We start from the raw sequence: 22,242 nt of genomic DNA, 5'->3' as shown, positions 1-22,242 counted from the left end.
GCCATTCTCTCACATTAATCACAAGATGCAGACAATGATATCATCTCATTGGAGATTGATGAGAAGGACATTTTGCAAGAGCGCTCTATGTAAATACCAGGACTTGTTGCTTACAATCAAGGGTCAGCATCCTCATTAGCTCTGTCTTCGTGGGATCAGTAACCATAAAAAATATTTGCAGAATATACATTTCATATGTTCCCTTTATTTAATCATCACAACAATCTATGAGAATAGAGATCAGGAATTATTACATTATTACCCATTTTACATCTCAGGGAATAGACGTTCAGAATAGGAAAGTGGTTTGCCCAAAGTCACCAGGCTCATCAGTGACAGAGCTGGGTGGGACTCAAAGCTGATCTTCTAACACCAGATCCCATTTTTTTCCCACCGCACCCCCTACTTCCCCAAGTAAGCTATGTCAGAGGCAGGCTCAGGAGACCTACAAGAAGAAAGAATAAGAAGGAAAGGAAAGTAGTGAGGAACTAGAAAGGGACGATGACAGGGGAAGGAGGTGTTTTATTAGGAAGTGAGTCTAACCACTCTCAATTGTCCCAAATGTCCCTTAACTGGCAACAGTGCCATGCCACAAGCTACCCTGCTCCAAATTAATCCTATGCCCCTAGCTATACAGCTACTGTTGTTATTTGAGAACCATGTTGGAGACTTAAATGTCTAAAAAAAAAAAAAAAAAAATCTAAAGATTGTTCTCCGAGGTCTTGACAGCTGGACCCAGCCCCTCCCACCAAGACCCTTGGGAGCCGAAGAAACCCTGAAGTGTGGGGAACGGAAGGGAAGAGGGTTTCGGTTGGGGGGTGACTAAGGTTGAGCCAAGGACAGGGGGAGCCTGCGGTGGAGCCGTGGTTAGGGGATGTGGGTTTTGTGGCTGGACTTGAAGGTGAGATAGGAAACCAGGTTCAGGGCTGACAGTGTGGGTGGAGTTTACAGGTCCAGGAGGGGTTGGGCAGCAGAGGAGCTGATCGGGCTGGAGAGCGACCTGGGAAGGTGGGAGCCCGGGTGGTCCCTGGGGCGCGGGGCTGGAGGCGAGGCCCCTTGCGGACGCCTGGGATTGGATGCTCCTTCAAGTCCCGCCTCCCGGGACCCTCGCTCCCCAAGCCCCGCCCACACCCCGGGCGCGCGCCTGGAGCGGGGAGAGGGGACCCGGCGGGCGGGGGAGGGAGGGCGAGGGAGGCTCGTGCACGCGCCTCGCTCGCTGCGGTGCGCGAGCAGCGCGCTCCCGCCGCCCGCGTCGCCATCTTTTCCCCCTCCGTCCGTCTGTCTGCCGTTGGCTTTGTCCGTCTGCAGCGCCGCCCCTCGGCTCACCGCCCTCGGCTTGGCCCGCAGCTGCCCTCCGCCTGCGGGGGCCCGGTCCCGGAGAGCCCGGCCTGGCCATCCCGAGCCGCAGCCCGGGGCCCATTGTCCGGCGGTCCGTCTGTCCGGAGGCGGGGCCCAGGGACCCGGAGCGCTGCGCAGCGCCGAGGCGCCGGGTAAAGAGACCCCCGACTCCTTCTCTCCGGGGCCTGGCTGAGGATGCGGGTCACCGGCCGTCGGTCTTTTGTCCGTCCGCGTCTGGGGAGGGAAGCGGGGGCTCGCTCCGGCCTGGGGGGCGGGGGCAGCCCCGGCTCCGACCCAGCCCCTGCCCAGGTTTCCCGGGACGCGGCGGGTCCCGGCCAGCTCCCCTGCGGTCACTCCTCCTTCCGCCCCTTTGGCGCGGGAGGGACGCCGGTGCAGCCGCCCGCCCGGCGTGGGCCCGGGTCGGGCTCGGCAGGGAGCAGCCGGGACGGCCCCGGCGTCTGACAGGCGGGGAGGCGCAGGGGGAGGGAGGATGGGCGTGGGAGGGAGGGCAGACCCGGGATCGGTCCGCGTCGCCGTCTCCCGGGAAGGCGTCTAAATTTAGCCGGCGGAGAAGACGGTGCTGTCTGCGGGCTTTCGGCGGCTGGTTCCCGGGAGTCCGCCCGGCTCGAACTGCAAGAAGCCAGGGGGGACCCTCTCGGCGGATGGCGCGCACGCCCCGCACCGAACCCAAGTGAGGCGGCGACGCGATCGGCTTTCTCGTGCTCTCCTTTTTGGCAGATACGGATCGCTGGGATTCAGACGAGTGTACTTTCCTCCGTGGGAACCGCACCAGAGCTGGAGGTGGGAGTGCACCTCTCTTTTCTTAAAGCTTGGCTTTCACCCGTTTTTTGTTTTGTTTTGTTTTGTTTTTTCTTTGCTCAAGTCCGTGGTGTGTCCTGGAAGCTGCAACCTAACACTTGTGGGAGAGCAGGGACAGTGTTCAGGGGAGACGTTGCCTCCCCCCCACACACACACACACACCCACTCCCCTCCCAAGGACTTTGAACCTCGTTCTACAGACAGACAAAGCTGCCTTCCTTTTTTACATAGAATCCCTTGTAGATTTGAATCTCACCAGTTTACCTTTCTTGGAGATGGTGATGTTCAGGCAAGTTCTCCGTTTACATTTTTTTTTGTGTTGGTTTCAGATTCGGGCTTGGGGACTGAGGCAGTGTGTTAAAAGTAAAATTGAATGAGTGACCTTTAGGGCCAGCGTGTCTATGGATTTTATTACCGTTAATGCCTACAAAACCCTGAGATCTTGTGTGGTTAAGAATGCACTTTCAGTGCCATTTATTTATTTATTTATTTGCAAAAGTCCGCTGCTCTACAGGCTTTCTTTTTTTTGAGGGAGGGAGAGTATTTGCTTAATTTTTCCTGAAAATCCCTCAGGTGTGAAGTTCCTTTGGGTACCATCTGGTCAGTTCCCCATTTGGCCACTAGGAGGATTATGAGATGTAGTGGACATTGCCAATTTATCTACGCAGATGCTCAGCAGATGCTCATCTGTGTCCGACTTGTAGCTTTAGTATTGAACTATTGCCTCACCAAGATGATCGGAATAGATCCTGGCTCAAGTTATGTGGTCTTCCTTCAGAAGGATCTTTAATATTGCCTTTATCTCACAGTTTCAATTTCTGATCTTGATGGAGAGAAAATTTAAAGATTCATTAAGATTTCATATTTTCCTTCTACAATAGAGTAGGTGTAGCTCTGCAAATTTTAGAACAAAAAATGAGAGACAACCTGCATTTCATTCAGCTTTCTGCTTTCCGATTCCATAGACTTAATAGGAAAAGTGCATATTACCCAAAGTGTAAAATTCATTCACTGCTTTCATGAATAAAATAACTACTTGATTAGAAAGAAATGATCTACACAAAACTTAGAATGGAGAACATATACCATTAGCATCAGCCCTCGGCACACTGCCGTCTAAATCAGTGGTTGCAAACCGGTGGTCCGTGAGGTCCGAAAGGTTGGCGACCGCCGCTCTAAATAGTTAAAATTGACTTTCATGTATATTTGGAGTTTTGTTTTTTTGTTTTTGTTTTTTTGGTTTTTAATTAAAGGTCTGAAAAAGAACTGTGTTTGATATGCAGATATGATAGAAGACTGCCTGAAAGCTGCTTCCCTTGCCACTTCCTGTGGAGGCCTGTCTTTGCCATTTGCGGTTTCTTTCTTTTGGTAAGGGGAGGCAGGATCTGATTACAGGTCTGAGGCCCTTTCTAGCTACATAGAGGAGTTCTGGAGTGCGGAGTATAGCTAGGAGTAGGCTCTCATAATGCCTCTTAAGGCAAAAGCTACAATTTTATCTTTGCTCATTCACTGTGCGTATACTTTGAGAAGGCAGGAACTGAAAGAAAACTTAAAGGGTGACCAGATCCATATTCTTGTCTTTGGTAGGAAAAGGAATCTAGTTCTTTTTAATCAGTCTGTTTCTTCACTTTATCTTTCAAAGAAAATTTCACAGCTTCCAACACTAATTCACTTCAGACTCTCTAACAACACTTACTGCTGGGGAGGTCTTAGAACTAACCAGGAACCTCCGGGCTTACATGTCTGTTCCCTCCTGTTTCAGGGAAACGGGTGCATGTCTCTGCAGCATGCTCACTTGAGGAGCTGTTCTCGTTGTTTCTCCCACTGATCTCTCTGCTATGTAGAGGCTGGATTGAGAAGAGGCACTAAAGTTACTAACTTTGACCACCGCTCCAGAGCATGCGAGCAGGGCCAGGTTGATGTTCCCCATTGGGGTGCTGAATTAGTACTCAGCAGTGTGCGTGGCATCTGGCTCTTCTGGGGAGAGCCCATCTTCAGCCCTCGAAGTCGGATTTGCTTCAGTGCCCTGCCGTCCACAGTGCCCAGCGCTGTGCCTGCGTCACTAAACACTGGCTCTGTTTCCTGCGTTGTTTTGAGATGTTTTCTTGTCTCAGGGATATGATGCCTTTGTCACCTCCAGGGGAGGTAACACCTGGAGGCTCCCATTGGGGAGGATTGCAGGGCTTGACTTCCAGTGGGCATGTGAGCTGCCACCTCTTTAGCTTTTGTTGCTTCCTTTTACAGTTCACGGGGGGTTATTCCTTTGAGCCCATGGCACTACTAACACTGACTGCCCGTGTTATTTGCTTCCTTTTTTATCCTGATCACGATCGCGTAATAGTAGTCTGGATTCCATAGGTAGTTTTAGAGTGGAATTTCTAAATCCTTTAAAGGAGTCCCTTCTTAAACTTCGTGGGAACTTGATGTGCCAGAGATTTATTAATTTCTTTAATTCAGTTATTTATAACTGGTGAGTTTGATACATTTAAGAACTATTTTTAAAAATCTTTTTATGTGTTACTTTGTATGATATCTAGGCAAAATGACATGTGCTAACAATATCCTTTTCATTGTAGGTCAGCACCCTGCAAGGAGGTAGTAACATATCCAGTTGTGAAACTGGGAAAGGCCAGAGCTCTTGGATCAGGGAAACATGTCCCGTCGGAAACAGACAAATCCAAATAAAGTTCACTGTGAGTATTGGGCTTTGTCTTCTGGAATCTGGGTGGGAATGGAAGAGTAATCTGAATTTAAGTTAGAGAGGCTTACACTAATTTGTGAAGAAAAAAAGGTTAGAGGTGTTGAACATGATAGATTTAAAGTGTGTCTGTTTGTTGGAGAAGGTGTTAGGAAACTGTGTTGGGAGTAGGTGTGTTTGATTCGTCCTTAGTATTCACATTAATAAACATTTATAGGATATCTACTCTGCGAAAAGCCTTGTGCTAGATGCCCAGGCTGTAAAACAATAAAAGGATGTATAAAACTATAATGTAGCCATTATTTGATAGTATATGCTAAGTGCCAAATAGGAATGCTATACAAACTGTGTACTAGAGAAGTTAAGAGGAGGGAGAGAGCTTTGTAGACTGAAGTAGCAAGGGAATGCTTGAAGGAAGAGGTCCTAGACCAGTGGTTCTCAACCTTCCTAATGCCTTGACCCTTTAATACAGTTCCTCATGTTGTGGTGACCCCCAATTTCATTGTTACAAATTGAACATAATTAAAGCATAGTGATTAATCACAAAAACAATATGTAATTATATATGTGTTTTCCGATGGTCTTAGGCGACCACTGTGAAAGGGTCGTTCGACCCCCAAAGGGGTGGCGACCCACAGGTTGAGAACTGCTGCCCATGAACTTGAACTGGGTCTTAGAAGGTGGATTATTTATTGATTGATTCTTTTTTTTTTTTTAATATATTTTATTGATTTTTTTACAGAGAGGAAGGGAGAGGGGTAGAGAGTTAGAAACATCGATGAGAGAGAAACATCAATCAGCTGCCTCCTGCACACCCCCCACTGGGGATGTGCCCACAACCAAGGTACATGCCCTTGAGTCCGCAGGCTGACGCTCTATCCACTGAGCCAAACCGGTTAGGGCTATTGATTGATTCTTATTGATTTCAGAGAGAAAGGGAGAGGGAGAGAGATAGAAACATCAATGATAAGAGAGAATCATTGATTAGCTGCCTCCTGCATGCCTCCCTACTGGGGATTGAGTCTGCAACCTGAGCATGTGCCTTTGATCGGAATCGAATCCAGGACCCTTCAGTCCATAGGCCGACTCTCTATCCACTGAGCCCAAACAGCTAGGGCAAAGTGAACTTTTTAAAAAGAGGAAGGGAGAGGGAAAATCGGAGAGGGAAAACAATGTGAGCAAAGATGTAAGAGGAAGTACATGTGATATGATCAGGGGACAAGGAGACTTTGAATGAAGCAGAAGTTTCATTTGTCCAGAAGTCATAGGACGTGAGGTTGGAGATGTTTAACTCTACATCAAGCATGTCAAACTCACGGCCAGCAGGCTGCATGCTGGCCACGAATTACATTGTAGAGTCCTAAAGGCCAGGCCAGGTTCAAACTTCATTCCATAGACAATAAGGAGCTACTGAAGGATTTTAAGCAGAGAGAGTGGAGTGACATTTATAATGTAGTGTTTTGGGATGGATCATATGAGGGAGAGACTGGTAACAGGAAGACCAGGTATGCACTATTGCCTTGCATTATTTCTCAATAGTTTTGAGTGTATGTTTTATGTCAGTAATTGGATTGTAAACTTCTAGAGGGCATATATATTTCCTGCTATCCCTCTCAACTTCTAGCACTGCTCATAGAGACTGTTCAAGTACTTTAAAATACCTTATCAAGCCAAAACCGGTTTGGCTCAGTGGATAGAGCGTTGGCCTGCGGACTGAAGGGTCCCAGGTTCAATTCCGGTCAAGGGCATGTACCTGGGTTGTGGGCACATCCCCAGTGGGAGATGTGCAGGAGGCGGCTGATCGATGTATCTCTCTCATCGATGTTTCTGGCTTTCTATCTCTCTCCCTTCCTCTCTGTAATAAATCAATAAAATATATTTAAAAAAAAATAAAATAAAATACCTTATCAAATTAATAATAATATATCTATGTAGGTCTGAGATAATTAATCAGACAGCTTCCTATAATCTGGGGAGATAAGCATCCTCACCTAAATGTTTATAAAAGAGAAAAATAGCTCCCTATTATGGAGGATTGACTAAATAAAGTACATCAACATTTGAAGAGAATTCAGTGGTATAATATATGAAATATTTTTTTAAAGAAAAAAAATCCATTTGAGAAGATAGAATAGACAAGGAATTAAGAGGACCAAAATTTATTAAAAAGATACTGTATGCCAGGCACTGTGTACTTTTCCTTGTCTTATTGGATAATTTCAAGAGTAGGAGAGAAAACAGTAGAAGCAGAGGAATTAAGGGGACTTCAACATATTATAGATAATGAAATTAGGGTAGCAGACCTCCATAGACAATTAATTCTTTAAGTCCTGGAAAATTTTTATGAGACAGAACAAGTTGGATTCTTCTAGGAGTATACTCAAAGTGAATGTGGAAGGCTGCTTGATATAAAGGTGAGTGGTTTAAGAAGGATTTAGAAATTGTTGCTAAACAGTAAAATTTAGTGGGGCTGAATGGGAGGATTGTTAAGAGAGAAAATGAAGCATCTCTAGCGTAGGGAATACAACACAGTGGTTAGGAGGATTATCTTCTTCTCTGGTTGAAGGTGAGTATTGACTGATAAAAGGCACAGATGTGACCCCAAGAAGACAGGGCAGGAAAGGTACTCTTAATAGAGATGATAGGTTCACAAATAAGGCAGTCATAGGAGTTGGGCATTTACCTATACAAACCTCCTGTCCAAAGAGCCTGGTTAGATTTGAGGAAAGATGAGGTGGATGATAGGATGATTGTGGTAAGGCCAAGGGGAGCCAGTAAAGGCTTGTGTGGCCTATGCTCGTGTCCACGTGGCATATACCCATCAGCTACATCTCCTCCCACCATAGCCAGTCAAACCAGGACGAGCTGGTATTAGAGTTGGAAAACAGATGGACAATCAGGTCATGGACAAGGAGAGAATATCACACGTCTACAGCTGCAGAAACGCAGTGTCCAAAGCAAGGCAACATTATATTGTGGTGGAGTGGGTGGGACTTTGCAGCCTCTCTGGTGGTGCCGTGAAGAGAGCTGTGAACAGAAATGTTCAGCTGCCACTAAAAAGCAGACCCAAGGGAGGGGCTATTTTCGGTGAGGGCTTCTCAGGTGATTGACTAAGCTTGACCAAAGAAGAAGACAGTGGGATTGGCTGGTCTCCAAGGGACCTTCTGGTTATTTACTGTTTGGAGACTGAAGCTGATCCTACCTGTTTTGAAAGGTCATCTTCTCATGACAATAATGGCAAATAGAAATTGGTAATTTCAGTCTTCTGACCACTCGAGTCTCCTATCCCCTTTCAGTGAAATGGAACCAATCAAATGTATTGAATTTAATGCTGCTCGTCTATTTAAAGTAAATGGAATGGACCCAAGGTCCGGGAGGCAGGAAAGCTGCTGAAGCTCTGCTTCAGTATCAAAGCCAGTCAGCACTCTGGCAGAGTAATGGCTGAGCTCCATTAGCTCTGCCTTCTGGAAAGAAGTAGATTGTGTGGCATGAAGCTCAAAGCCCACCTAAAAGAATCTATTAAGAATCCCACTGCTGTAGGCTGGCAGCATTTATCCGATTCACTTCAGAGGCAATGGGCAGGCTGTTCTGACATTTACTTGGCTTTCCTCCGGACTGGCTCTGTATCTCAGAAATATTCAGGCAGACTCTTGGGTTTTACCCAGCTCATTAATAGACTTGATGAGAGCTTTTGGAATAAAAGCCCAGAATTGTAAGTCACAGAAAAACTGCTGAAGGGCTGAAATCTGTTAGACCTTCCTCCCTCCTTCCTCATCTCACCCCTTCTGAGTATAACTTTTTGTCAACTGTTTCTAGAGAGGTTGAAAATACTAGAGTGCCTTGCATACTCTCATTTGGTGTCTTTATACCAAGCAAACCACTAAGAAAAGAAAAACTTCTTCTGAAGAGTTTTTGTTTTCAGATTGCAAAGCTTTCAACTTTAATTAAAAGCTTTTCAGCATTTACAGGGAAGTAGGAAAAATGCCTTTGTAGTCCCTTCTCTTCTAAAAAGTGCAACTTGTTTTATTTTCATTCAGTGTCCCTGCGAGGTAAATGGTTATGTTCTTAGCATGTGATCGCACCTTGGATTACAGAGACTGTCAGCTAGAAATGGAATCCTAAGCTCCTCACTCCCAATACTAGCTCTTCTTTTCTGAGTTTGACATCTGCTCTGTTAGGATATGTTTCAGCTGCTATCCTTAATTTCAGTCAGCCAGAAACTACATTTACTGGATGGACAAAAGTAGGTTTAAAGCATGAGTATGCAAAACACAGTTTCTTCTTCTTCTTTTTTTTTTTTTTTATTGATTTTAGTTAGAGAGGAAGGGAGAGCACGAGAAAGGAACATCAATTTGTCGTTCCTTATTTATGCATTCATTGTTTCACTCTTGTATGTGCCCTTACTGAACCTGCAACCTTGGCATATCAGGACAGTGCTCCAACCAAGTGAGCTACCTGACCAGGGGCAGTTTATTCTTATATTATCATTTATTAATTATTCTATTATTTTCCATACAAACAACTGTAAGCATACTTTTGCCCATCCATGCATTTAACTGCACCAAGGACTCAAGAAAGAGAATTGTAAAATCTTTGCCTTTCTAATAACTTTCATCTCAAGCTTCTCATCTGTTTCACAAACTTGCTTGTATGGCCTTGATTTTATCTGGTTTGAAAAATCTTAACCAAATTAAATAGTATCTATCTATCTATCTATCTATCTATTTTATTTCAGAGAGGAAGGGAGAGGGAGATAGAAATATCAATGAAAGAGAGAGAATCATTGATCGGCTACATCCTGCATGCCCCTCTCTGGGGATGGAGCCCACAATTCGGGCATGTGCCCTTGACCGGAATCGAACCTGGGACCTTTCAGTCCACAGACCGACACTCTATCCCACTGAGCCAAACTGGCTAGGGCTCAAATAGTATCTTGATTTTATACTAAAAACAGGAGAAATGGCACTTTGCTTTTTACTGTGGGAGCATAGATGACTTGTTCTCAACTATTTTTTTTTTTTTTTAATATTTTTTTTTAATTAAATCTTTATTGTTCAGATTATTACATTTGTTCCTCTTTTTTCCCCCCATAACTCCCCTCCTTCCAGCTCCCACCCCACCCTCCACCCTCACTCCCCACCCACTGTGTTCATCCATAGGTGCATGATTTTTGTCCAGTCACTTCCCGCATCTCCCACACCCCTTTTTCCCCCAAGAATAGTCAGTCTATTCCCTTTCTATGTCCCTGATTCTATTATAATCACCAGTTCATTCTGTACATCAGGTTATTTATTCACTTGATTCTTAGATTCATTTGTTGATAGATGCATGTTTGTTGTTCATAATTTGTATCTTTACCTTTTTCTTCTTCTTCCTCTTCTTAAAGGATACCTTTCAGCATTTCATATAATACTGGTTTGGCGGTGATGAACTCCTTTAGCTTTTCCTTATCTGTGAAGCTCTTTATCTGACCTTCAATTCTGAATGATAGCTTTGCTGGATAAAGTAATCTTGGTTGTAGGTTCTTGGTATTCAGCACTTTGAATATTTCTTGCCATTCCCTTCTGGCCTGCAAAGTTTCTGTTGAGAAATCAGCTGACAGTCGTATGGGTATTCCCTTGTAGGTAATTGAGCCTCTTTCTCTTGCTGCTTTTAAGATTTTCTCTTTGTCTTTTGCTCTTGGCATTTTAATGATGATGTGTCTTGGTGTGGTCCTCTTTGGATTCCTTTTGTTTGGGGTTCTCTGCGCTTCTTGGACCTGTAAGTCCATTTCTTTCACCAGGTGGGGGAAGTTTTCTGCCATTATTTCTTGAAATAGGTTTTCAATATCTTGCTGTCTCTCATCTTCTGGCACTCCAATGACTCTGATATTAGACCGCTTAAAGCTGTCCCAGAGGCTCCTTACACTATCTTCACACTTTCGGATTCTTTTTTCATTTTGCTTTTCCAATTGGGTGTTTTTTGTCGAATCTTTGGTTTGATTATTGTACTCCTCTGGTCTGCTATTGGGTATAATATTCTTTATTTCAGTCCGTGTATGCTTACTTTCTAATTTCTTTATCGTAGCATCGAGGGTCTCATTAGTTTTCGTGAGGCTCTGCACAAATTTATGGCAAGCCCTCAAAATTGCGATTCTTAGCTCCATATCCTCCATTTCTGTCATGTTTTTTTGTCTCCGCATCTTTTATGCTTTCTTGGTGCACCCCCTTGTGGTCTCTGTGCGCAGTCTTGTTCTAGCCAAGCCTTAATTGTTGTAGTTAACACTAGAGGGATTTGACCCCCAGGCCCGACTTGTTCTCAACTATTAATAGACAAATAAATACCCATATTAAATAAGATCGTTGCCCTACATTAATATCCAGAGATTACAGGATTATTTTTAACCTACTCCAACAGTCTCAAGATAGAAGGAAATGATTCTACATTATACAAGCAGGCAATTGTATAACACTTCTTAATCACTAGTATCTATGAATCACATTATACTTAATTATGACATACTTTTAGCAAGTATCACTACTTTCTTGTGAAAGGATAATTCTGGACAGCCAGATTTTAGGGATTAAATAAATAGTGACTACTGGAAGATTATTCACATATCTTTTCCTATGAGGTCTACCAAAATCATGTCCTTTTTTATGGTTTTTATATAGTTTGCTTTAGTAGATGTTTAAAAGAAGAATAAAGTTTACCTTAGCCTTTTTTCTCAAGCCAGGAACAGAATAAAATATAAGAGCACAGTTTTTCTCTCCAAACTGCCAAAAAGGAATGACACTTAGTTTATTCCACCTGTCCTAGGGAAGATTGCCTAGGTGAGCAAAAAGTGCTAGCTAGGGAAGTTATATGGAATAGACCATTCTCTGTTCTGTGAAGGCCTAAATATTTAAACATCAATAGACAAAAATAAATTTTAAGCTCCAGTTGGAGACTAAACTGAAATACTAGCTGCTATTGAAAGGTACATATACTTTTAGATGCCCTTTTACTAATCCAATGGTGATTTCCTAATAGAAAGGAGGGTGAGGTATATTTTCTAAATATACTATAAACCTAGCTGGTTTCTGGCTAGGTTTCTTTAGAGATGAGCAGTATCACTGACGAGAATGATCTGTCCCTTGATAATTAATTATATGCTGGTATGTAACTTGTTCCATAGTGCCATATCTGCCCATAGCCACCAGGTCCAAAAACATGCATCTACCCAGAAGAATTCAGTAACTATTCCAATTGGCCATGGTCTTGTGATTACAGTGGAACCAACGTGGAGAAATTAAATATTTTACTTCTGCAAAGGAAGAAGACAAGACACAATAACACAGAATTCAACTTTTGCTTTCCCTAGCAGTAATTTATATCCATGTGTCATCTTGGATATTATGAAAGTGGACTTAAAGCAGCTTATTTTTCCTTTACTTAAGGGCTGTGTAGTTGCAGTACATTTGAACTCTAACCACCTCTACTCCCATTCACAGTATCAGTCAGAGTACCCATAAAATTAGTTACTCTGACCCAGACCTGGTAATACCATATGGTATCAGAACCATCAAAATGATGGTTCCTGTTGTCATATACTGGCCCTGACAACATTATTTTGATATTTGAGTTCTATTTATCAGTTTCTCATGATATGAAGTAACAGTACCACTAGGATTGGAGCCATTCTTCTCAGAGACAGCATTTGTTTTCAGCAAAACCACTCTGATAAAGTGCCTAGCCTTCTGCTTACATCACTACTAGAAAGCAGTTTAAAAACAATGGAGAGTAGGCCTAACCGGTTTGGCTCAGTGGATAGAGCATTGGCCTGCAGATTGAAAGGTCCCAGGTTCGATTCCGGTCAAGGGCATGTACCTTGGTTGCGGGCACATCCCCAGTAGGAGGTGTGCAGGACAGGAAGCAGCTGACCGATGTTTCTACCTCTCTATCCCTCTCCCTTCCTCTCTGTAAAAAATCAATAAAATATATTTTAAGAAAAACAAAAAACATGGAGAGTAAAATTGGGCAACCTAGGTTTGAATACTTATTTCCACCGCAGACCTTCGTTTTCTCCTAAGTAAAATGTGGGTAGTTATACCTACCACATAGAACTTAGCAGAGAATTAAGGTAAGGTAACAACTATAAAGTATTTAACATAGAATCTGGAGCTATTATTAGTGTTCAGCACTTAGCATATAGTAAACTCTCAATGAATATTTGCTGAATGAATGCCTAAGTAATCCCACGAAGTCTACTTCACATCCATTCTTTCATTGCCTGAGGACTAGTAGTGCAGATCAACTAACCTGTTCATTTTTCCTACATCATTGTCTCCTGCCTTGGAACTTGAGCCTATTTACTCCCCTTTCTCTCCGCAGTAAGAAAGCGCTATTGGTCTATTGTCAAACATTTCACTAGGGCTTTTATTATTCTCTCTTGGTAGCTGGAGAATGGGGACTGTAGTTTCCACTCTGACTGAGATAATGGAAACCTCGAGAAACCCAATTCTCTTTTCTCCTTATGCGTGGCCTCTTGGAAATAAAAGAACACTTAAATGTTAACTCTTTAGTGACCACACAGATCCCAGGCAGAGTTCATCAGAAGTAAATGTATAATCAAGGACAGGTCTAGGGCTTTTGGATATTCCATACAAACAAACAAACAAACAAACAAACAAAAGACCAAGGACACCAGATGAAATATTTGTTGCAAATTAGATGGCATGTTTCAGGAAGTGTGTTCCTCAGCAGAAGTATGTTCTCCTTTTAATCCAGCAGTCCTCAACCTGTGGGTCTCGAACGACCCTTTCACAGGGGTTGTCTAAGACCATCCTGCATATCAGATGTTTACATTATGATTCATAACAGTAACAACATTACAGTTATGAAGTAACAACGAAAATAATTTTATGGTTGGGTCACAACATGAGGAATTGTATTTAAAGGGCCAGAAGGTTGAGAACCACTTTTTTTTTTTTTCATATCTGATTTATTCATTTTTTTATTTTATTTTAAAACCCATATGGTTTTATGAACCGGTGTCTCCCCAATAATTTCAACGAGAGAGAGAGAGAGAGGAGACGATCCGATCTGTGAGTACTGCCTCATTTAGGTTTCAGCTCCCGGGAGGCAAAAATGTTTTTGTTATGTCCTCCGGGGAGGGAGTGAGGGAGGAGAACCACTGTTTTAATCCATTAATCACCTCATTGTTGATTTGCTTATGGATAATTCTGATAGGCATTAGAAAGGAAGTCAAGGAAGAATTTCCAGAGCATGTCTTAAGGAGAGTGAATGAAAGACAGGATTATATACTATTATCTAGATGGATTATTGGAAGCACTGGTTTATAGTCAGAGATAGACATTAACTCATGGCATAATGCTAGTACCTTAAAATTCACAGATTGTGCCCATATTTGTTGCTATATCTTTATCCTATTCCTTTATCTCTTCTTGCCTCTGTCTCCCCAATCCTGATGGAAGGTTGTAAATGGAATTGAGATTCTAAAGCTAAATTTATAAAGTAGCAATTGATCACCTTTTAAAAAGGAGTAAAGATTAGGACAATTTAAGGGAAGCATATGATGCTTTCTAGAGCATCTGGCTTACCAGGAGGAGTAGCTGAGCCCAGAAACAGTTGTAGGCAACAAGCTGACTTGGAGATGGATGATTCCACCACAGGGTACCTGCCTGTCTTCTACCTTTGAATGGTCTGACTTTCCAACTAGCTTGCCTGGAGATGTGCTGCCCAGCTGGTGGCTTGACTATTTTTCCTTGTGACCACCAGGGGATCAAGTATTTGCTGGGCTAGAAGAGCAAGCCCGCCAGGCGATGATGAAAACTGATTTTCCTGGAGACCTTGACGGTCAACGACAAGCTATCCAACAACTAAGAGATCAGGACTCCAGTAGCAGTGAGTTCTGCACCTTCTGGTAATGACTCAGGGCAATGGGAGAAGAATTATCAGAGTGTGTGTGCTCTGGGGATTGTGCATGGGGTTGGGAGGAAGACATGAAGAAGGAGATTTGTGGATCCTCAGTGTTCCCAAAGGTGTTCTAAGGTCTGTGGGCATATTCTTATCCAGAGAGCGAGAACAGGTTTGGCATGATAGTTGGTTTGTTTTTTTAACTCATGGACTGCATTACTTGGAACAGTACCATAACAGATAGGTTTTGATGATTGTGAGAGACAGGGCATAGGAATAATTAGTGCCCAAGCAGCCCCTGGGTTAGGTCAAGTGAAGAGAAAAAAATCCCTGTCTCCTTTTGGATCTATTTGTTCATAATTGATCAAATGTAAGAGTGGCATTAGCGGAAATTTTTGCTTGAGGGCCTCGTGTTAATGTTATACAAGAGATATTGCGAATTAATGAGATTATGCATCATATAAAATGCTAATGTCAAGGCCTCCCTTCCCACACCAAGGCCTAAGTAGATCCCTGTGGTTAAAAGATGGAAAAGACAGTGGCTGGTATCCAGTCAAGTCTTGTGGATCGCCTGTTCCATGACCTGCCTGAATACATACACTTTGAGATGTGTTATTTTCTATGATGATTTCCACACTTAACTAATTTCATCCATACTGGTTATTATTAGTGTTAATTCAGAGAGGGATTTCAGATTTTTCTCCCCATTTGGGGTTGGGGAAGAACAAAGAGGGAGAGAGTTCTGCAACCTTCTAAGAACTACAGTTTCCACTCAAACTGTTAATTTAAAAAAATATTTAGCAATTAATTGCTCAGGTAGAGAAAAATAAACCCAAATACTTCTAGAAAACCTGTGGGAGCCATCAGTTTGAGTAATAGGTAGGAATGGCAACATCGATAAAAGTCTAATAGGTTTCCATCCTGGAAAAGATGCAGCGTCCCTCTGGATAGCATACTTTTTTTTTAAAATCTTTCTAGTAGAGAGATATATTTGGATTTTTGATAAATCACAAAAATGTGTTTGATGCAATGTTATCTTAGACTAAGCTTACCAGTATTCCAGATAAGCTGGTGAAAAAGTATGGTATGATTTAATCTGTGCCAATCCTTCAATATTGAGATAAATTCAAACTAAAGCTTTGGGCTCGGGAATAAGGCCAGATTTAGTATACCAACCAAGTGGAGTATCTAACAGAGACACACATAACTACTAACAGATGATTTGGTTGGATTTTCTTTTTTTTAAAATATATTTTATTGATTTTTTACAGAGAGGAAGGGAGAGGGATAGAGAGTTAGAAACATCCATGAGAGAGAAACATCTATCAGCTGCCTCCTGCACCTCCCCCCCCCCCCCCCCCCCCCCCCCCCGCCCACTGGGGATGTGCCCGCAACCAAGGTACATGCCCTTGACCGGAATCGAACCTGGGACTCTTCAGTCCACAGGCCGATGCTCTAGCCACTGAGCTAAACTGGTCAGGGCTTGGTTGGATTTTCTTAAGAAGAAAGAGAATAGGACCAGTTTTGCCCAGATACTGGTGGATTTAGAAAATGTGCAAGGGATAGAAGAGAGAAGACAACAGCACTGTTAGCTGAGAAAGCTGAATCTCACTGCCCATGCAGAGAGACTGGTGAAACTCTCTGTATTTCTCTCTTGCTTGCAATCAGACCAGGGGTCCAGGAGCCAGGTGAGGTTGGGGCTGGAGTATGGTAGCTTCCCTAGGCTTGGCTTCCACTTGTGATCTTCAAAGTACTAGCACACTTTTTTTTCTTTCAGAAAGAACTCCCTTTGTAATTGTGGGTTTCTTTTTTTTTTTTTTAAATATATTTTATTGATTTTTTACAGAGAGGAAGGGAGAGAGGTAGAGAGCCAGAAACATCGATGAGAGAGAAACATCGATCAGCTGCCTCCTGCACATCTCCCACTGGGGGAGGTGCCCGCAACCCAGGTACATGCCCCTGACCGGAATCGAACCCGGGACCCCTGAGTCCGCAGGCCGACGCTCCATCCACTGAGCCAAACCAGTTTCGGCTGTGGGTTTCTTTTTAAAAAAAAAATTTCCCCCTATTTTATAAATAATAGGGCAGAAATTCAGCTCCCACAAACCTTGACCTCCCCACAGCCACATCCTGCTCTCTAAAACATTCAATTCTTACTTTAGTCACAGTAAATTATATTTCATTCTAAAGTAAAGAATAACCTCTACCTAATGCATCCAGCAAATAATCCAAAGAACCAACAGAAACAATGGATTTATTTAGCCTAGAATGCTGAGTTACTAGCAGAGTAATAAGAACACAGTCAGATACCACTACAAACTGCCTGAGGTTGTTTGCTGCACTAATTTTCCACTGTACTGAACAGCCTTTTCCCTATGCCCTATAAAGTGACATCATTTTAACCTAATTTACTACTGCCTCCTTTATTGATTAGAGGAAAGAAAAACTTGTTGGTGTTTATTTAAGTGTGCCTTAGGGTTTGTTGGGAGAGGACAGATTAGCAGGCCTCAGAATAGAGTAGTGTATGTGACACCATGGAGAAATTGTGCGAGGGGTGAGGGGTTATGGAGAAAAGTCAGGTAATAAAATCAGTGCAAAGTGTTGGGAAATCAGAGGTGGTATGTTGTGGGAATGAGCATGGTGTGAGGTATGAAGGAGGTGTGATTTGAATATGAGATATTTGGGAACCATGTGTAAGAAGTAACTATTTTTATGATATTGTATAAAGCCCAATAACCATTTCCCAGTGCAGTTTTGCCTCAGATTTTCTCTTTAGTGTGTATATGGCATTATAAACAACAGCTATAACTGGTTTCCACTTAACATGATTTGTACCCAACTAAGCACTGATACAAACTATATTATGGAAGATCTAAAAATGTTTTTCATTATAACTGCAAACTCTAGGGTGGAAAGCAACTCAAGATGTATTCATTGCAAAAATCAGAACAAGTGACAAGTTTGTGTGTTCCAGGTGACAGTGAGGGTGATGAAGAGGAGACCACACAAGATGAAGTCTCTTCCCACACATCAGAGGAAGATGGAGGGGTGGTCAAAGTGGAAAAAGAGTTAGAAAATGCAGAACAGCCTGTTGGTGGGAACGAAGTGGTAGAGCATGAGGCAAGTGACAAATGGCTCCTCAGTCTGGGAGATCCTTACTCTTCTGTTTGGCCTGATGCCTCTCGTTCATATATAACAGTCTTGCCTCTAACAGTCTCCTGGGCCTTCATATGAAGCCCCTCTTCCTTCACAGCGCCAGTTATCCAAACCTCAGACACAATTCTTATCACACCCGCTTTCCTTTTCCACCGACATATCAGTCCACCATGTACAGCTCTCTTTCCAGACAGAATATTCACCTTTACAAAACTATTAGCTGACTTCCTGAGGTGTGCTCTTGAATATATTTGCAAATTTAAGTCAAAGTGTTACCTCACTAAATTGTTTCCTGAGGATTCCTGCAAGAAGCATGGCGAGAGGAAAGCTAATCCTTTCTCTACAGTTTACCTTGGGAAAACAATAGCTAAGCTCTCTCTGGGGCAGGCCTATGCCCTCATGGCAGGAAACCCTGGAGAAAATAAAGATCAGTGCAAGTTTAACTCCCATCGCCCTAGTAGTTTTTCCTTTGGTCCATAGGGAAACCTGAGAATAATACATGATATCAGGTTGTATTTTTTATAACAGGATACCCTGTAAAAGAAGTAGGGGCAGGGAAGAGACTGGTCAGCAGTCTTAATGAATTGTCTGCTTATTGAATTGCAGGTCCCAGAGAATTTGAATACCGACCCCTTACTTGGACTCTGCCAGTGTCCCCTCTGCCAACTAGACTGTGGGAGTCGGGAGCAGCTGATTGCTCACGTGTACCAGGTATGGCGTGGGGAGCTGCGTGCTCTGGAACTCGAGGGCCAGCAGCTTGTTTAGCCTTTGTCTCCAGCTCCCAAAGGAACCTTGGGTTGTTGTTCTCATTCAGACTCACTCCAGTCCTCAGAACATTTTGGAGAATAAGTGGAATATGCTGGATAAATATGTCCTGGGGTTCCCAGGCAGACATACTATGAAAATGAAGTTCCATTTTAAAAAATTACTTAATGCATATTTTAAACAGTGAAATAAAAACTAACACCTATTAATAATGAGGGCTCTGTTTTAAAGAAAAGATGAGTTAACATAAATGTTTCTGAAATACTGGAGAAAGTTAGTGTAAGTAAGGGGATGAGAATAAGACAAACTTTTTTTTTTTAATCCTCACTTGAGAACATGCTTAGAGAGAAGAAGGGAGAGAAAGAGAGAGAGAAACATCAATCAGTTGCCTTCCGTACGCTCCCTGACCAGAGATCAAATGCCCAATCTGGGCATGTGCCCTGACCAGGAATTGAACCAGCAACCCTTCAGTGCACAGGACCATGCTCAACCAATGGAGCCACTCCGGCCGGGCAAGGCAGACTTTTGTGTTCTTTCCCCCGATCCAGGTGCAGAGCACCTGTGCCTTGTGAGCTGTATTGAAAAGGCTGCAGCACACATGGCAGCCTGGGTTATAGTGTAAAGATAGATAGTTCATGAGGAGACACATTTCTTCAAAAGACTGTCTTTAAAGGATTAAAAGAAAGGCAGGGCACTTGTACCTTTTGAGTACCCGTCTTCCCAGTTAGCTTCTGGACTGGCCTTCATTGATCCCTTCACTTGGACTTGGACCTGCACAATGTGAGGCAAGCATTCAGAGAGAAATTACCCCAATCATGAATTCTCTCAGGCTTGGAAGACAGCTCTGGAGCCCATTATTCCTTTGTTCAGCCACATGTCCCAGAATGTAATCAACAATCTTAATGAATTGCCTACTTATTGAACTGTATTCAATAAGTAGGCAATTGCAATTCAATAAGTAGTAGAACTCAAACTAATGAAATGTGAGCAGTAGTCTGAATGGCCTGGCCCTTCTGAAAGCCCATTAACACAAGAAAATTTTAATTGTCCAGGTGCTAAAGAGGGAAAAGAGTTGCAAGTCCCTTGTTCTGAGACTAAAGAAAGGGGACGTTTCCCCAAAGTCGTTTCTAAATGGGTGTAGACTGTCTTGGAGGCGCGTGAGCTGACAGACTGAGGCTTGTTTTACAGCACACTGCAGCAGTTGTGAGTGCCAAGAGCTATATGTGTCCTGTCTGTGGCCGGGCCCTTAGCTCCCCAGGATCATTGGGTCGCCACCTCCTAATCCACTCGGAGGACCAGCGGTCCAACTGTGCCGTGTGTGGAGCCCGTTTCACCAGCCATGCCACGTTTCACAGGTTAGCTGGGCACCTAACCCTCTTGTGTTGGGAACAAATTACTGGGTATGGATTCTGCTTTCCCAAGTCAAAGAAAAGGCTAGAGATCAGTAATGCAAAGGAAACTAATTGATTCTTAAACTCTTTGGAAATACAAATAATGAGACCAGTAAATATGCCCCTTCCATTAGCTATCTCCAAAGGGAAATGGATCCCTATTTCTTTTCCCTGTCAGTATAATATTTTCATCTAGAAAGAGATGTGGGGAAGTCTAAGAATATTCATGATAAAGTATGGAGAAAAGTGATAGGGTGCTGAAAGGACCCTGATGTGGGGACATGGTCTCTACTGTATCCCAGGCCGCCTGGAACAGTGTGAATTGTGTCCTAATCCCATTTGCTAGCAAGCAATGCAGAACTGGCCAGGCAGGAGCTTGAGCCAGTGGACTGTACCTGCCCTGAAGGCAGCCTGTACCTCAAGGCCTGCCTCCCACCGCAGGACTGCTCTGCACAGCATCTACCAAACACCACCATTCTGGCTTGAACAGAAAGGGCTCGTTTTAAGGGTTTGTCTGATTTTTAGTGGCTTGCTGTGGCCTTTGGTTCAGTCTCTAACTCCAGGTGGGCTTTAAAACTTGGTGCCTAGCCCAAAGAAGAGCAGGGGTGGAGAGGAAGTCAAACTGACCCCTAGTGGTGAAATTGGAGCAACTGGCGTAGGTAGGACAAGAATAAGTCAGAATTGAATACCAGAGCCTTGTTAGAAGGTGACACTAAACATCCAAAATTTTTGCTTCCCAGTGAGAAACTTCCTGAAGTACTTAATATGGAATCCCTACCCCCAGCCCACAGTGAAGGCCCCTCCAGTGCTGAGGGGAAGGACATTGCCTTTAGCCCTCCAGTTTACCCTGCTGGAATTCTGCTTGTGTGCAACAACTGTGCCGCCTACCGTAAGCTACTGGAAGCCCAGACCCCCAGCGTACGCAAGTGGGCCCTCCGTCGACAGAACGAGCCTTTGGAAGTAAGGTTGCAGCGGCTGGAACGAGAGCGCACAGCCAAGAAGAGCCGGCGGGACAATGAGACCCCCGAGGAGCGGGAGGTAAGGCGCATGAGGGACCGTGAGGCCAAGCGCCTGCAGCGCATGCAGGAGACAGATGAGCAGCGGGCACGCCGGCTGCAGCGGGACCGGGAGGCCATGAGGCTCAAGCGGGCCAATGAAACCCCAGAGAAGCGGCAGGCCCGGCTCATCCGGGAGCGGGAGGCCAAGCGGCTCAAGAGGAGGCTGGAGAAGATGGACATGATGTTGCGAGCTCAGTTTGGCCAGGACCCTTCTGCCATGGCAGCTTTAGCAGCCGAAATGAACTTCTTCCAGCTACCTGTGAGTGGGGTAGAGTTGGACAGCCAGCTCCTGGGCAAGATGGCCTTTGAGGAGCAGAACAGCAGCTCTCTGCACTGAACCACAAACACCTTCCTGCCTGCCCTCCTGCTCACCCGCCCACCCAAGCCCACAGGGACCAGTGCTGCAGCCACCCACAGGGCCCTGTCCTTACTGCCAGAGGCAGGCCCTGGTTTGTTGCAGATGGACCTGTGCACTCCTTGCATGTCGGAGCAGGATGATGGGGTCAGCAGGAAACCAGCTCAAGGCTGGACAAGGGAGCAGGCACTCCACAGAACTGGACTCCCCAGCCCACCGCTGCAGGGCATGCTGTAGGACTGTGGGGCCCCCAGGTGGCCCATGGAGTTGTAAGGGCAAATAAATTAATTTTATCTTTATTGGCCATTTTCTGCTTTTCTCTCTGTTTCATTCTAGCAAATGAAGTGATCTGGGAGAGACCTGGGTGGAAGTTTTCAGGCAGACTCTGGCAGTGGTTCTTTTCTGAGGGAGGGTACGCCTCAACTTAGGCTTTCCAAGCAAAGATCCCTGGGTATTTGGGCCGTTACAAGTTGATGAGACATAACTATGACATTGAAGAATGGATGCTGACTTTGTGAGGGTCCAGTCCCACAACCCTAAAGAAGGTAATTAACAGTCTGAAGGACTATTAAAACCTAACTTACCTTTTCCAAACTTGGTAGTAGATGCCTTTCTTCATAACTGGCATTTTCATTTTTTAAAAAGTGTTTCATACTTCTTTATTCAGGGGGTTCCATTTTCACTCCTCAGTAGATTTTGTATATTTCTCATATGCTTCTTCAGTTCATGTAGTTCTGAAGTGTTACTGAGTGTCATCTTGATCAG

General features: G+C 43.9%; 1 protein-coding gene across 4 annotated transcripts; it reads left to right on the top strand.

Moving 5' to 3' along the window:
* The first annotated feature begins 1,235 nt into the window (after nt 1-1,235).
* Nucleotides 1,236-21,776, top strand: ZNF821 (zinc finger protein 821). Of its 4 annotated transcripts, XM_070397826.1 has the most exons (9): nt 1,236-1,490; nt 2,077-2,139; nt 3,441-3,525; nt 4,734-4,850; nt 14,615-14,740; nt 17,727-17,872; nt 18,515-18,619; nt 19,862-20,028; nt 20,805-21,776. In XM_070397826.1, exons 4-9 carry the CDS (start codon nt 4,811-4,813, stop codon nt 21,457-21,459), a joined length of 1,239 nt encoding a protein of 412 aa, XP_070253927.1. In that variant the 5' UTR covers nt 1,236-1,490; nt 2,077-2,139; nt 3,441-3,525; nt 4,734-4,810; the 3' UTR covers nt 21,460-21,776. The 4 variants fall into 4 exon arrangements, with proteins under 4 accessions (XP_070253927.1, XP_070253929.1, XP_070253930.1 ...); XM_070397828.1 differs by lacking the exon at nt 3,441-3,525; XM_070397829.1 differs by lacking the exon at nt 19,862-20,028 and having other exon boundaries at nt 1,239-1,490; nt 20,805-20,871.
* Nucleotides 21,777-22,242: the final 466 nt, after the last annotated feature.

This window comes from Myotis yumanensis, unplaced genomic scaffold, assembly GCF_028538775.1.
Source record: "Myotis yumanensis isolate MYYU_CA2020_CCGP unplaced genomic scaffold, mMyoYum1.0.hap1 SCAF_18, whole genome shotgun sequence".
Lineage (NCBI taxonomy): Eukaryota > Metazoa > Chordata > Mammalia > Chiroptera > Vespertilionidae > Myotis > Myotis yumanensis.
The sequence above is the reverse complement of the archived record's forward strand: the minus strand, read 5'-3'. Positions and strand labels throughout refer to the sequence as shown.

Excerpts from the sequence above, each read along its gene's own strand:
- ZNF821 (XM_070397828.1), top strand. The coding sequence starts at position 4,811 with ATGTCCCGTCGGAAACAGACAAATCCAAATAAAGTTCACT. Across the intron at positions 14,741-17,726 it reads AGATCAGGACTCCAGTAGCA|GTGACAGTGAGGGTGATGAA; the intron begins GTGAGTTCTGCA and ends TGTGTGTTCCAG. Across the intron at positions 18,620-19,861 it reads TGATTGCTCACGTGTACCAG|CACACTGCAGCAGTTGTGAG; the intron begins GTATGGCGTGGG and ends CTTGTTTTACAG.